We start from the raw sequence: 15,919 nt of genomic DNA, 5'->3' as shown, positions 1-15,919 counted from the left end.
AAATAAGTTGAAAATAAAATTAAGTTACTAATAAAATCACGTTCAACAATGATAAACATTCTTACTGTAGTAAAAAAAAGTACTAATTGATAAATTTGAACAAATAAATATAAAATTAACAAAAACAATAAATAAATAAGAGCTTTAACTTAAACTTTAACTAAAACTTGAATTTGAATTAATTGGTACTAATTTGTTCAAGGATAACCTTAAAAAATAAGTTTTTATAATAAATTATATGTATAACTAGTTATACATATAGTTAACTATCAGGAGTTATATGTATAACTATATGCATTTTAAAGCATATTATTTTATTTAAACATTACTTTAGATCATATTACTTTGAAAACTGGACCCAGAGGCTTTATTCCCAATAACACTGTGGTACTCCAGATTAAAAATTGAGCTTCTGTAAATGTCCTGTTTTTGTTCCTCAATGTAGTTCGTAAGTCCCTTAAGAAAGATAAACATTATTCGTGGTACTTACATACTTGCTTGCCATTCTCTATATTAACATAAAATATTTTCACAGGATATAAACGTAACGCAATGCAATGTCGATTTAAAAATGTTTTTTAGTTTTTTTTAAAAAGTTTTTTTTTAGTTTCCAGCCTTCAAATTAATGCCCATGCAAATTCCAAGTGTGTAAATACCATATGGTTCCCACATGTAACCCATGTGGGATTACCCACATGGGTTTAAGGTGACAAATTTCCAAACGTATACCACATGGGAAAATCCGTCCTACGTAAATCCCATCAATCCCACACGGAACCCACGCAGAACCCATGTGGGACGCGGTTTTATTTTTCACTGGATGTTGGAAAAATATGTCTATTCGTTAAGTTTTCACCAAAACAAGAAAATTTGCAGACATAAGAACATCTAGTTAGAACTCTGAACTATTTAAAAAGTTGAAAAAGCTTTTCACTACAAGTTGGCTCATGCGTAATTATGACTCTCAGTCATTGATAATTATGAACCGCTGTTGTAACTTTTGAAAGAATGTGTAAAAGTAAAGCTCGATCAGGAGTGAACTGTTGGTTGCAAGACTGAGGCGGAATCTTTTTACTTTTTTTCGGCATAAATCTTTTCCTTAAGGTTTATGCTGTGAATGATAACCTGTTAAAATCTGGTGACGACTTTTATTTGTTTTTTGAAGTGGTAAAAAAAAGCAGCAAATTTAATCGAATCAATCGAAAAACCTACCCTGCAAAGGAAATGAAAAAGTTGAATTATTCCATTTTCAATGCATCATTACAAACGAGCAATGCCTATTACCCGGAAACATCTGCTATTTTAGGCCAATATATTTTGAAGCTCTCGACACAACTATTAATGTGATATTAATGTGAAATTTGTTTAAACAACAAGCATTCATAAATGTTCATAAAAGTTGAAGAAATGTTTTTGAAAGCTAATAATAAGACTGATACATCAAAGGAGTTGAAGAGATTAGAATCTAGTTACAAGGGAGATTTCAATCAGAGCTAAATAGAAAGTGAGTTTCATCTCCAAACGAGAAATTTCAATGTTAATTGATTTACTAAATAAGAGACACTTCAAAATATGGATAAAAAAAATTACTCAATGATCAAAAATATTTTTATTATCATCCAAATTCTTGGATGATAATCCAAAAAATCAAACTACATCGGCTTCACCAGAGCTCTCTTTTTTAATGCAGAGAAGTTTCAAAATCTGGCTTAGATCAACAATGGAAAAAAAAAGATTTTATTCCTTTTTAGTGCTGAATAAGTACGTAGATTTGTCAAAACTCTATCTTTAATAGAAGTAGCCGAGCGATTTATAGCTGCACAGGATAAGCAAAGGAATGAGTTTTGAACATTTACTGCAAAAGATCTTAATTAGTTTTTTATCTAATTTTCGCAGTTTGCAGGAACTTCCAAGCCAATTTTTATCTTTATTCAAAATTGGGACAACCAAAGTTGGGCAACATTTGAAATCATCATATATATTTCACTTTACCACCCTCCACCCCCCCCCCCCTACTTTAATTGAACGTTGCACAGTGAGTCAAAATCCATAATGAACGGCAAAAACATCCCAAAAACTATTGCTAGAAAGTAATTAATTTATTGAATTATAATTTAATTGATTTTCTTATTTGTTTGATCATGAGTTTAGTTTGAAAACTAAAAGATCCCACCAGTTTCCATGGTAATTTTAATATTTTCCCATTATTAGATATATGAAAGCAGAATAAAAAAAATGGTTTGCACCAACTTGCTCTAAAAATAAGACCTTTTGAATATCTTTTTTTTCTTTCGTTTACAATTAAGACTTGCATATTAAGTAGCGAACAATAAACTTAATTCATCATGAAAAAAACTCAGTTACTATTTATAAAAAACTTAACCTCGAAAACCAAATCTCAAAAACTTAAAAAATTGAACCTCAAAAACCAAAAAATGCGAGATTTGACGCCATATCATAGTGACATATGCTTTAAAAATTTATAATTAAAACTTGCGTATAAAATAACTAACAATAGTTCATTGCACTCATCATGAAAAAAACACATTTAGTTCCGATTAACTCTTAAATATTACCTTGTTTAAGGTTTTAAACTAGATTTAGCCATGTTTGATGGTAAAGTTGTCAATGACTAACACTCTGTCCTCCCAATTGTTTAATGTTTGTAGAGCTAAGCCCAGTGAACTTAATAACTCAACATTGAACAGGTCTAAACCAATCAATGAAAAAGCTTTATCTTTGGGCCTTTGTACTCTGCATTGCTGGTTCAGATCTTTTGAATATATTTTACATTTAGGATATAAGTTAGGCATTAAAAAGTATGCTGAAAAAGCATTAGTAAAAACATAGAAAAAAAAAATTCAACAGAGAGGAGCTAGAGAGGAGCTAAGCCTTATAGTGGATATGCCCAAGCCTAGTGGATTTGCAGTAGAACAATATAGGCATTTTAGCTTTTCATTAGAGTTTTGCTCATTGGTTATATAGTGCACCATTAGTGGCTGCCGCAATAAATGGCAAGCCGATAATTTTCCAACATTTTAATAGTGGCTAGTTATCGGCTTGCCACATTTGGCGGCTTCCACTAATGGTCTACTAAGTAACCGATAAGCAAAATGCCTATATAGGTCCTCTAAAATTCCGCTATAGCATGTTCCCTGATAGGTTTTGGCAACACTAATGATGAGAACACTGCCAGAAAAACCTTTAAAAATGCTGAGACTTTTGCCGATATAACAGGAGTAGCAGTAGATGTAATTATTAGATTGAGGACAACCATGAAGTTAGTATGATCCAGTTATAAGTTGAACTCTGAAAATTTTGGCAAGTATTGGTATGAAACTACAGCTCCTATACTCAAAAACTATTACTGATATGTGTTTCCCCCAACTGTTCCTAAACTCGTGGAAAATGGAGTGCTGAGACATTAGAACTGCTACTCCTTTACTATTCTGAGGAGTCTCTAGAAGCTCTGAATAAGGAAATTCGCAAAACTATATTGAAACATACAGCCAAGATATCTAGAAAGAGTTTGATGAGCCAGCACCAATACCTCTTGATTAGAAGTGATCCTGTAATATCAAACATTTGTTTCAAAAAATACAAATTTGAAAAAGCACTTCTTCGGAAGTTTCATCTTTCTATTTTTTAGTTTTAGATTTTTCTTTTTTTGTTTTGTTTAAAGAAAAGTTAGATAAGATAAAACGGTATTTTGATTTTTTGAATCTATTTTTTTTTTAATTAGCAAATTTGCGCGTTTCGGTTGGAGGCATCTAAAGTTTTTACACGGCTTGTATACAGGTAAAATTTATTATAAAAATAAGTGTTATTTTATGGTATTTTGGGTCAAGGAATTTTATTTAAATCATATATTGCGCGCGTAAATAACATTTACAGGCGTGATACGCGTTGTAAGTACGCGTAAAATTCTTTTTTGAATTTTTTGACCTAAACTTCGATAGTATTGATGTATCACATGTTTATATATAATAGTTATATAATTTTTACCAATTTTTAACCTTTTCGACTCACGGTGTGCCGAGTCCCATAAATTAAGAGAATACATAATATAATAAAAGAAAAAGTTTACCGGTAAATAGTTAAAAATACAGGTATATGGTTAAAAACGATAAACTTTATTGCGATTGCCGCAATAGTATTTTACTGAAAAAAGGATTACAAAATTGCGAGTATTAAAAAGTATAAGATCGACCATTTAATTTTAAATCAAAAATATTCCCGTATAAAAATGGCCCCTTGACCTATACATGACCTGAAATTTTTGTATCCAATGTGATAAAAATACAATTGATTTTAATCAAAATGTTACGTTTTTTAAAATAAGGGAAGAAGTTTGTTTATATTCTTTACCTAGAAAGTTTTTATGCTTCTTATTGGATAACAAGGTAACGTGCTTTATAGCTTGTATGCCTACTATAATATTATATACTATAATGTTAAGTATAAATTTAGTATTTATATATTTATAGCCTATATATAAATACTTATGTTATAAGCATTGCAAAATAAGCATTATTTTTTTGAAATATATATATATATATATATATATATATATATATATATATATATATATATATATAATATATATATATATATATATATATATATATATATATATATATATATATATATATATATACACAAATATATATGTATATATATCCATATGTATATATATGTACATATGTATGTATGTATGTATGTATGTATGTATGTATGTATGTATGTATGTATGTATGTATGTATGTATGTATGTATGTATGTATGTATGTATGTATGTATGTATTTATGTATGTATGTATGTATGTATATTACATCTGTTTCAATCTTTTCTATTCAACCCTTTCTGCATATAAAAAAAAAAAAATATTTTCTGTACCTCTAGCCATGTTATGAAATATTTCGAACCTGGCTGGTTACGCAACAAATTTTTCTAGTTTTATGCATAAATTTTTGTTTGCATTTTAAAACAATGTGACCATAAATACTGTATGAGTAAAAAAATTGGGATTTGCTTTACTAACTTAAATAATGCCTGTTTCAGATAACAATTAGGTTTAAGTAAATTTCTTTTTATTTATAGTGGTCTAACAATGTGTATATTTAATAGTAAATGTCTGAGATATATTTTTTCAATTTTTCTTTTGATAGAAAGTGACAAATAATTACTTAAATTTGGCTAAGTTCAACTTTTTTTGCGTTTTATTTAAAATCAAAGAAAGTTTTTATCAATTTATTTAATGTCATAAGATAAAACACTTCATTGGTGTTATTATTCTTTTTACAGAACAAAATATATCTAATATATATATATATATATATATATATATATATATATATATATATATATATATATATATATATATATATATATATATATATATATATAAAAGTAATCCTACAATTAAGTGGCCTAAACTAATTTATTTTGTTTGCTTATTGTGCAATATTTCAGTGTTATCTCGTCTGTAGAGACTTTTTAAACATAAAGGAATATTTATTGGCTTCAGTATATGCATCGACTATCTTATAGCCTGCTGCCGCTAGGGAGTGCTGCTACATCGAATGAGGATTTGTATGGTGACCAATGTCCTCCTTTTTATGTAGAAGAGCGTTGTAAAAATCTTAGTTTTAATAACCTTTGGCGCTGCGCTTTCTTATATAAAAAGGGGGACATTGGTCAGCTTAGTGTTTGGCATGGGGTAGAAATCTTTAAAAGTCTCCATCGATGAGAACGCAATAAGCAAAAAAATAAATATTTTAAGGCTGTTTAACTGTAGGGTTACCATAGATTGCCTGCCTAAACCAAAACCCTTAACTATTGTAGCAGCACTCCTCACATGTTTACCGATTTGTCAGTTGATGTAGTAGCACTCCTTGCATGTTTTACTTATTTGTCAGTTGATGTATGTAAACAGTAAAAAAATAAAAACATTCAGAATGTTTTTATTTTTATTAAAAAAATAAAAATCATTCCGATCTATTAAATTGGGTTTTTGTGGTTTAAAAAAAAAATGATAATAGTTAATTAGTTTTCTCAATTAAATTTAGTGCATTTTATATAAAGTGTACTTAATTTTGTCACTTTTAAACACAAAGAGTCAATAAAGTCAACAAAATCCAATAAAAAATTGAAAAAGAAAGTAGTATAGCTCATGTTACTGAATCAGTTAAAAAAGATCTATCAAAGCAACATTCTGGATAGCATTTTGCAAACAAAGTTATCTGGTGCAAACAACCCTAGACCTAGACAAGCACCTACTTTGCCAATATACATAGAAGAGACATGTGAGAAGTATCTTATTGAAATAGCAAGGAGAGGGTTTCCTCTGAGAATAAATGGCTGATAATTAATGATTTCAAAAATAATATATAAAGCTTTTATCATACTGTATTTAAAAACGGAATCCCTTGTAGAGATATTTAGAAATCATCCAGATATCTAGAAAAGCATCCAGACTTAATTATAGAACAGCTGAGCAATAATCAAACTTTATGCTGATGATACAAAGATTTTGTCTACAGTCAAAAATAATAAAAAAGCAGAAACAGTTAAGCTGACTTAAATAAAGCTGTCATTAAGTCAAAAGATAATAATATATTTGGTCAAAAAATAATATTGACAAATGCATTTAATTTAATTTTAGTATTGACTAATGCATTTGTTAGTTATGCATTAAGGAATACAAATTGACAATCATACTTATCTAATAGATGGCAGAGAACTTGAAATAACTATTTTAGAAACAAATTTTTACATAATCTTATATGGAAGCAACAGATTATATCATCTACCATACAAGCAAATTCAATCTTGAGAAAAATACCAAAAAAATTTTGTCAATAACAATGTAAATTTACTGCATAACCACATGAATTTGCTGCCCCAGTTTGGTCTTTAAATATAAAAGTAGATATCTGTAATATAGAAAAAGAGCAAAAATGAGCAACTGAAATAGTTCTGATGTACAATATACTAACATCTCCTGAGAAGGCTTTAGTTTATAAATTTTTTTTATTGATTTTTGATAAGGCTGTTAAAGTGTATAGTTCACACTTGCTGGTGCTTCTACCAGCTATAGCACATATATTTATTGTACAAACAAAAATGCAAAATTAAAAAAAATTCAATGTTTAGGTTCTCTAGGTCTGAATTAAAAGCAAAGCCAATAATTAAGTTGCAAGTGCCAATAATTGAGTCATAATGCTAATAACTTGGGCAACATATCAACCATATTCAAGTGGTAATATATACTAGATTTTTTATGATAATGCGGAATTAATTGCTTTAGGTGTGTTTTATAAGCTGTATATATATATATATATATATATCTCTCTCTCTCTCTCTCTCTCTCTCTCTCTCTCTCTCTCTCTCTATATATAATATATATATATATATATATATATATATATATATATATATATATATATATATATATATATATATATATATATATATATATATATATATATATATATATATAAAGAAAAAAAAACACAAAAAACTAACTGTTCTATTTGTGTTAATAAGTGCAATACTGTGTTTACAAGTCCCTGTGTAATAAGATATATACATATACAAAATCATCAGAAGTAAGGGGTCGTCCATAAAGTACGTACGCCAAAAATTTTGAAATTTGACCTCCCCCCCTCCCCCCTGTTGCCATGCGTACTTTTATGTCCCCACCCCCCCTTAAAAGTACGTACGTTTCTCAAATACCCCCCCCCCCTTAAATAACCCCCCCCCCCCATCCCTCCTGTTTTTTTTTTCTTAATTAAAAAATTAATTAAAAAAAAAAAGACGGAGGGTACCTTAGATACTTTATACTACCCCAAAGCTTTTTGCTTACGCATTTTATAAACGTCTTTAAGTATAAATGCAAATAATAATTTAAATAAATTTAAAATTTTTTAATGTGAGTGTGTATTTGGGCGAAAGGATTATGCGGCGGCAATAGTCGAGGGAGATCCAGGTTCGATTCTCGGTGAAATCTAGGAAAACTTCTTTTGTTTTTTTAACGAATCAAATGTAAATAAACTATACTTAAGGTGGACGTTTTTTTCAGGCACCCCTCTTTAGTAAGTAAAAAACGAGTCTAAGGTGAGATCAGTAATATTGAAATCAAAGGGTAAAACCCAGTGGGAGGGAGCAACAGCAAATTTTGTGCCCTTTTGCTATTTTAAGAAACTTTTTATTTTAGCAAAACCTAGCGGTCTTTGAGACGCCATTGACACGTTTTTTTTGAGGTGACTCCGTCCCATCAACCACGGCTCTCAGGTCTTACTCAGTGCCAGTATATAAGGGCGGGCATGTGTGCATGGGCCCCCTCAGGATTTTTTGATGTTTTGATTTTTGATGATAGAACACTTTCACACAACGTGCAAACTTAAGTTTGTTAATATGCCAAATGAGGTGGCCTTGCAAAAAATTTGGATGGCGGAGGCCATTTTTTTCCAAATCAAAAAGTTATAACCATGCAAAATTTACACCCCTCTCATTTTGGGGGTCGGGAGGGTAAGCGTTTTAAGGCTTTTTGTTCACAGGCCTCCGCCATCCCGATGTTTTGCAAGGCCTCCTCATTTGGCATAGGTATAAACAAACTTAAGTTATGAGTTTGCACGATGTGTGAAAGTGTCCTATCTGGAACATCAAAAAATTCTGAGGGCGCCCATACATGTGTGTGCATAGAGGAAAGCTATACCCTCTACTTCATATACCATACATCTTTTTATGTTGGCAAACTAGAATCTTTAGTCAGAATGTAACTTTTCTATTGATTAGCTGGTTAATTGTGATAAATTAGAAAATCGAAGTACGTACTTTTAAATTGAACCCTCCCCTCCCCCCTCCCATACGCTTTCGTACGCTTTTTGAAGACCCCCCCTCCCCCCTATGAGCGTACGTACTTTATGGACGACCCCTAAAGGGAGGTAATCCACTGTTATTTAGCGTGGTAACCCTCCCTCCCTAAATAAATTACCAAATTTTTATGCTATCAATTTATCTCGTCTTCCTCCTGTTGGTACAGAGCACATTGATATCAGTGCTTTGCTTCAGGAGGTTACCTATCTCCGATCTGATGTAAAACAATTTACAATATTTCAGAATGAAATGAGACATTTAATGAGTGCAATGAGCAATAAAGAACCTTCTAGTACTAAATTCCAAAATGATCCTAGCAGTTCTATTAGCCTTGATGTAATTGATAATACTGAAAGCCCTTCTTCTACTAATGATAAACCTATTAAATTTACAGGCCGACCACTGATGTCAGATATTGTTAAGAAGTGCGTACATAATCTACCTGTAACCAAAAAAGTTGTCCATTCAAAAAAACACATTTTAGGTACATCAGACTACAACAATAGACTTAAAGCAATCTCTTTAGATAAACTGCCCAAGCGTAGTATTGATATATTTGTCTCAAGATTAGATCCTTCTACAACAGAAAATGAGGTAATCGATTGCACTTATGATATTTTAAAAATTGATAATGATGACTCTGTAAAGTGTGAAAAATTAAAATCCAAATTTAGTGGTTATTCCTCGTATTATATATCTGTATCTGTAGATTCCTCCCAGTTAAAAAATAAAGTTGTTTGTTTAATGTCTACTGAAGCTTGGCCTAAGGGTCTACTGGTACGAAGATATTTTAAACCCAAAAATGGTGAATAGCAACAGCATATCTTTTTGTTATTACCTAATGAGCTTAAATAATTAAACAATGTACATCCTGACTTTTATGGTACTGGCATATCAGCAGTAAACATATCATCTGATATAGGGTCATTCCATGCCAAGTGGTGCAAAGGTCCCTCATGGACCATCTCAGATTTTATTGAAATTTTTTGATTTTGTACATATATATGTTAAAAGCATGTTTTGAAAATTTTAGATCAATATCTAATATGGTTCTTGAGAAAACGCTATTTAAGTAGTGGGCTATTTTGCATAAAATTTCACTCTACAAGAAAAAAGGGTTTTTTCATCATTTTTAACAGCCAATAACTTTTGAACAAGTTAGTTTTATACTTCAATTATTATAAGATAGCAAGTGTGCTGTGGATACTTTGAAAAAAGAAAAAAATATTATTTCTGGCATCTTAACTTTTTCCATAATGGCGGGCTAAAGTTGATTTTTTTGTTTTAAGAATAAGTTTTTTTGTGATTTTAAAGACCTTAATCTTAAAAACTAGTTACAAAGTTAATACAAATCAAATTGCCTGCTGATCTACATGTGGTGGATAAACATTTAAAAAAAAATCAGTTGATTAAAGAGCTGCATTCAAAAGTTATAGGTCTCCAAAATGAGTCAGATCGAGATTTTCGTAAAATTAATCTGTGATGCAAAGCATCTGTTACCTAAAATGGCACTTTTTTTTTTTTATAAAATTTTTTATACGCATCAATTAAAGACTGTTAATTAATAAAAACCAAAAAAATTAATGGGCGCTTATTTATAACCCCCAAAAGGTAGTCTCTAAAAGTCAGGTAAATTTTCCATAAAATTCTGAAATTGACATAATAAATAAATGCATTGAATTATATAATGTTATTTATTATGAAATATCAATTAAAAAATATCAATGCTTAAAGCCTTTTAATCCCTTTAGATAAAGAACTTTTAAATCCCAATAGATAAAGTCCCCTCCCCTCTGTCCCCTCCCCTCTTTATAATACAATAATTTTTTTAATGAAAATCAATCAAAATGTTTTTTAGGAAATAAACAAAAATAATAAAATTTACAAAAAGTTAAATTTCTCAAATAATAAAATAATCTCATTGATTTCTTTTAAGTCAATACTATAAAATCTTCCACTGTTTGACTGGACTTTAAGAGATTGCACTTTGCATAAAATATGCATTAGAGGTACCCAACAAAGATCATCTCTGCATGGCCACGTAAACTTGTTACATAAAGACTTTTTCATGAATTTCATATTAAGATCTTGATGCTCTTCTGAAATACTAAGAATATTTCCTAAATACCATTGAGCATCGTAAACGCAGGCCACATATTCTCCTGGTGAGTAACTGGAAATTTTATTAATATAAATTCTGCAAGTAGAAAAATCCACATTAGTGCAAATAATATCAAATGAGACTCTTCTTATTTTTATTGAGGTAAGTGACATTGGGATAAAACTGTGGTGGTTTCGTGTCCCAGGTATTGTCGAACAAGAACGATATCTCTCTTCCAAATTGAAGTTTGTAGTATGCGTTTCTATTGAAACTTTGTCAACAAAAAAAAAAGATATTCCTTTGACGTGTTGAACACACCAGCTGTACATTTTGCTTGGTGTGTCAATAGGATCGTTTAGTGATTGTAGACTGGCTCGTGCAACAAGACGTTTCACTGTTCCACCAACACCATCACAAGGGCTTTTACCATGCGATGTTGCAAAAAAGTGCCACTCTGCAGTCATGTTAAAATCGTGTTTATGGTAGCATAAGTTGATAAGATTTTTGTAATTTTTATATTGTGATGCAGCTCCATCACTAAAATAGATAATGTGTTGAAATGTTTGTAATTGTTTAAGTTTATCAATAACATTACCGATAAAGCAATGAACAGCATCTGTTCCATGTTTCAGATGATCTGATATAACACAATAACTTTGACTATCAAGTTTTCCATCTTTTATAAAATACGCAACAAAGGGGTGCACAGTTGCTTGGCTGTTATTCCAGTGAAAACCTTGCACTGCATCCTGTATTAGAAAACTATAGTTTTCTGCAAAGTCAAGAAGAACCAAAGCTTGATTTTCTTTTAAATTAGTTTTCAAATGTTGGTAGTAGGTGGCTTGACTTTTTGATATAAAATGATGCACTTGTAAACTATCTAACTGTTCATAAACCATTTCAATAAATTCATCTAAAGGTAGAGTTGCTGGTACTAAAGTACATTGGTAATTTGATTTTTGCCATTGATAAAAGTTAACTTCACTAATTTCTTTTTCTGTAAACAAAGTGTCAATGTAGTCTAACAAAACCTTTTTAGCAGGACATTTATCGCAGCTATGCAGCATACAATCTCTATTTTCAATGCTACAAACCATTAATTTTAATAAGATTTTGTAATCAGAAATTCCAGGAATTTTCTGTACAAGGAGCTTTACATTTTGATGGTACTGGCAAACACAAACTGCATGCAGACCAGAAGCACCACCCACAGGAATGCACCACTTGGGCCTTAGCTCACAAAATTTTGAAAATCCAACTTTAAGATAATTATATTTCTTTTTAAACTCAATATGTAGCTCTTTCATATTGACTAGTAGAAGGCGCTTTTGGATATGTTGCTTTTTACTATCTACTTTAACTGAAACAAACTCTTTTTTTCCTGGACAAACCCTTGAATATTCATCGCATTCGTAGAAATGAACAACCTCTGTAATTACATCTTCGCTTAGTTTTCTACCCGATTTTGGAGAAGGCTTTGATAGTATTCCACTTTTTTTACTTAATTTTCTGGCTTGTACTACAGATCTTTTTGAAGTAAAAAAAACTTCTGAGTTTTCTCTATTGACCAACTGTCTGGAGTGAGTGTAAGAAGTGTGATTTTTTCAGAATTTGACAATGTTTTTTCAAATTTTGACTTAATTTGAGTCATAATATTGTCTAAATCTGTGTTTGTTTTTTTCAAACATTTTTTTGAGGGTGATTCAATTCCACAAAGTGCAGCTATTTCTAAACCTAGCACATTGGCAACAGCCTTTTGTGTATGAGCTCTTACGCTATCAATTTTACGCTTTCCATATACAACTCTATCTTTTTTTGAAACAAGATTTAGAGGTGAGCATCCAAAACTTGCAATACTTGAATTAAGACCTTCTTTTAATGTATGGTTGTCAACATAAATTTCTTTTTCTTGGAGTTCATTTTCTTTTGTATTATGTTTGCAATTCAGAACTTTTCTGCAACTAGTGCAAATTTTTTGACCAGGTATTAAACCAAAATCTTTGGCATATGAAAGACTGATAACTCTAAGAGAATCTAAAAAATAACGGAAATAATTGTTAAATATTTTTTTTTTAATTTATTTAGTGTTATTAAGGTATTTTTATTAAATTAAGATATTAAATATTGAAACTTACTTTTCACATTTTTTGCGTGCTTGTTCAACGGATTACAACAATACCTGCGATGTTAATTCTCATACCTCGACAAGTAAACTTTCTCGTGATAGCTACAAATAAAATCTATGGGATTTATTTTGCTTCTCAAAGAAATAAGCTCTTGGTTTAGTTTAGACAGTTCTTGGTAGCGTTTACTTTTATTAGATAGATAGCACTGTTCATTTAATGCTTTACCAATACAGCAAGTAGAAAGCTCAGGCATATTACTTATTATTAATTAGTTCTAAAATACAACAATTTATTTGGTTTTATTAGTACTTTTTAGATTGACATACTAGTAATAGAGAATTAAATGAAACAATAACTAAACTTTTAAAAAGTAATAATTTTTTATGGAAAATTTACCTGACTTTTAGAGACTACCTTTTGGGGGTTATAAATAAGCGCCCATTAATTTTTTTGGTTTTTATTAATTAACAGTCTTTAATTGATGCGTATAAAAAATTTTATAAAAAAAAAAAAGTGCCATCTTAGGTAACAGATGCTTTGCATCACAGATTAATTTTACGAAAATCTCGATCTGACTCATTTTGGAGACCTATAACTTTTGAATGCAGCTCTTTAATCAACTGATTTTTTTTTAAATGTTTATCCACCACATGTAGATCAGCAGGCAATTTGATTTGTATTAACTTTGTAACTAGTTTTTAAGATTAAGGTCTTTAAAATCACAAAAAAACTTATTCTTAAAACAAAAAAATCAACTTTAGCCCGCCATTATGGAAAAAGTTAAGATGCCAGAAATAATATTTTTTTCTTTTTTTAAAGTATCCACAGCACACTTGCTATCTTATAATAATTGAAGTATAAAACTAACTTGTTCAAAAGTTATTGGCTGTTAAAAATGATGAAAAAACCCTTTTTTCTTGTAGAGTGAAATTTTATGCAAAATAGCCCACTACTTAAATAGCGTTTTCTCAAGAACCATATTAGATATTGATCTAAAATTTTCAAAACATGCTTTTAACATATATATGTACAAAATCAAAAAATTTCAATAAAATCTGAGATGGTCCATGAGGGACCTCATTAAAATTTGCACCACTTGGCATGGAATGACCCTATATTAATTGGTAGACCCTTTGGAGGGACAACTATCCTTTATCGAAAAAATTTGGCAAATAATATTACAATCATTAAATCTTTAGAATCCAGAATCACTTGTTTAAAAGTATTTGCCAATATAGGGCCGATTTTGCTAATAAGTGTATACATGCCAACGAATTATAATGAGGAACATTGTAAAAAAAATCACTTATACTGGAAACTGATGCTGCGAACATAGTTATTGCTGGTGATTTTAATTGTTATAATGGGTCAAGATTCTATGAAGAATTTTCTAATCTTGCTTTAGAAAATAAATTGATTAAATCTGATATAAATCGCTTTCACAATATCTGTACATATGTCAGTGACAATGGTGATATTTCTTCGTGGTTGGACCACATTCTATGCAGTCCAATTATTGATAATCTAATTATATCTATTTCGGTTTTAAACAATGTTATTGCATCAGACCATAAACCATTAGTGTTTCTGATCTCTTGCTCATTAGCAAACTCATCCAAAATATATAATAACAAACGTTATTTTAATATGACAACTAGATCTCCTAACTGGCAAACTTGTGACAAAGCTACCTTAGCACGTTATGCAGAAAAAGTAGATTCTTTATTAAAATCTGTACATGTACCCCTCTATCTACTTACTAAAAATATTCCAAATGGCTACAATACAACTCACAATATTGATTTATTCTATAACAGCATCATAAATGCTATGCAATCTTCTGTATCTGATACCATACCTCATTGTAATTTTAAATATAAAAACCATGAATATATTACTCCAGGTTGGAATGACTATGTTAAAGATAAACATGACATTCCAAGAGATGCCTTCAAGCAATGGATTTTTCAAGAAAAGAAGAAACAGGGTGACATTTTTGAAAATATGAAGCGCTCTCGTGCTTCTTTTAAATTAGCTCTTAGATATTGTAGACATCATAATGAACAAATTCAAGCTGGTTTATGTGCAAAAAATGTGAACAACACAGACTCGAGAAAGTTCTGGAATAATGTGCGAAAGATCAGTAACAGTAATGCAGCGAACTTTGTTGCTAGTGTTGGAGGTGCCACAGGTGATTGTCTTATTGCTAATATGTGGAAAGAGCACTTTTAAAATTTGTATAATTCAACTAACAATGAAAAATATTATCTCAGTTTCATAAAGGAAATTAAATTTTCCACTGAAAACTCTGATATTATTGTGAGTTGCGTTGACATATCCACTGTAGTAAAAAGTCAGAAACTAGGAAAAGCAGCTGGACCTGATAACCTTTGTATGGAATCTTTTATGTATGGTGGAAGTAGATTGCAGTTTTTTACTAGTATTTTTTTAAATTTATGCATTAAATTTGGTTATTTACCATCCACGTTTTGTGAGGCCACGATTATTCCATTAGTAAAATCTGAAATGGCTGATTTAACAGATGTGAACAACTATAGAGCCATAGCTGTGTCCTCTGCTATGTCAAAAAATTTTGAGAGTTTTTTATTGCAGAAAATCAATTTGTACAACATTAATAAAAATGATGATTACCAATTTGGCTTTAAACAAAATCACTCACAAACATCATGCTCAAACTATTTTAAAAAGACTGTGCAGTACTACACATCTAGAGGAAACCATGTATTTGCTTGCTTCATAGACTTTAATAAAGCATTTGACAGTGTCAATTACTGGCTGTTGTTCAAAAAA

At 30.2% G+C, this 15,919-nt stretch overlaps 2 protein-coding genes across 4 annotated transcripts in view; one reads left to right on the top strand and one right to left on the bottom strand.

Moving 5' to 3' along the window:
- The first annotated feature begins 4,160 nt into the window (after window positions 1-4,160).
- LOC100205297 (mitogen-activated protein kinase kinase kinase 3) overlaps window positions 4,161-15,919 on the top strand; it is a 67,354-nt gene continuing 55,595 nt past the window's right edge. For 2 of the 3 annotated variants that reach the window (XM_065799932.1, XM_065799931.1), the window contains exon 1: window positions 4,222-4,403. The gene's annotated coding sequence lies outside the window, so the exon portion shown is untranslated. Of the gene's footprint in view, window positions 4,404-15,919 lie in introns of all 3 variants that reach the window. The other variant, XM_065799930.1, reaches the window with a different exon arrangement.
- On the bottom strand, window positions 10,763-13,406 carry LOC136081345 (uncharacterized). Its single transcript, XM_065798657.1, has 2 exons — window positions 13,118-13,406; window positions 10,763-13,016 (listed from the first exon to the last, which is right to left on the bottom strand). Exon 2 carries the CDS (start codon window positions 12,287-12,289, stop codon window positions 10,763-10,765), a length of 1,527 nt encoding a protein of 508 aa, XP_065654729.1. The 5' UTR covers window positions 12,290-13,016; window positions 13,118-13,406.

Source organism: Hydra vulgaris, chromosome 06 (assembly GCF_038396675.1).
Source record: "Hydra vulgaris chromosome 06, alternate assembly HydraT2T_AEP".
Lineage (NCBI taxonomy): Eukaryota > Metazoa > Cnidaria > Hydrozoa > Anthoathecata > Hydridae > Hydra > Hydra vulgaris.
Note: the sequence above shows the minus strand (reverse complement) of the source record. Positions and strands in the feature narration are given on the sequence as shown.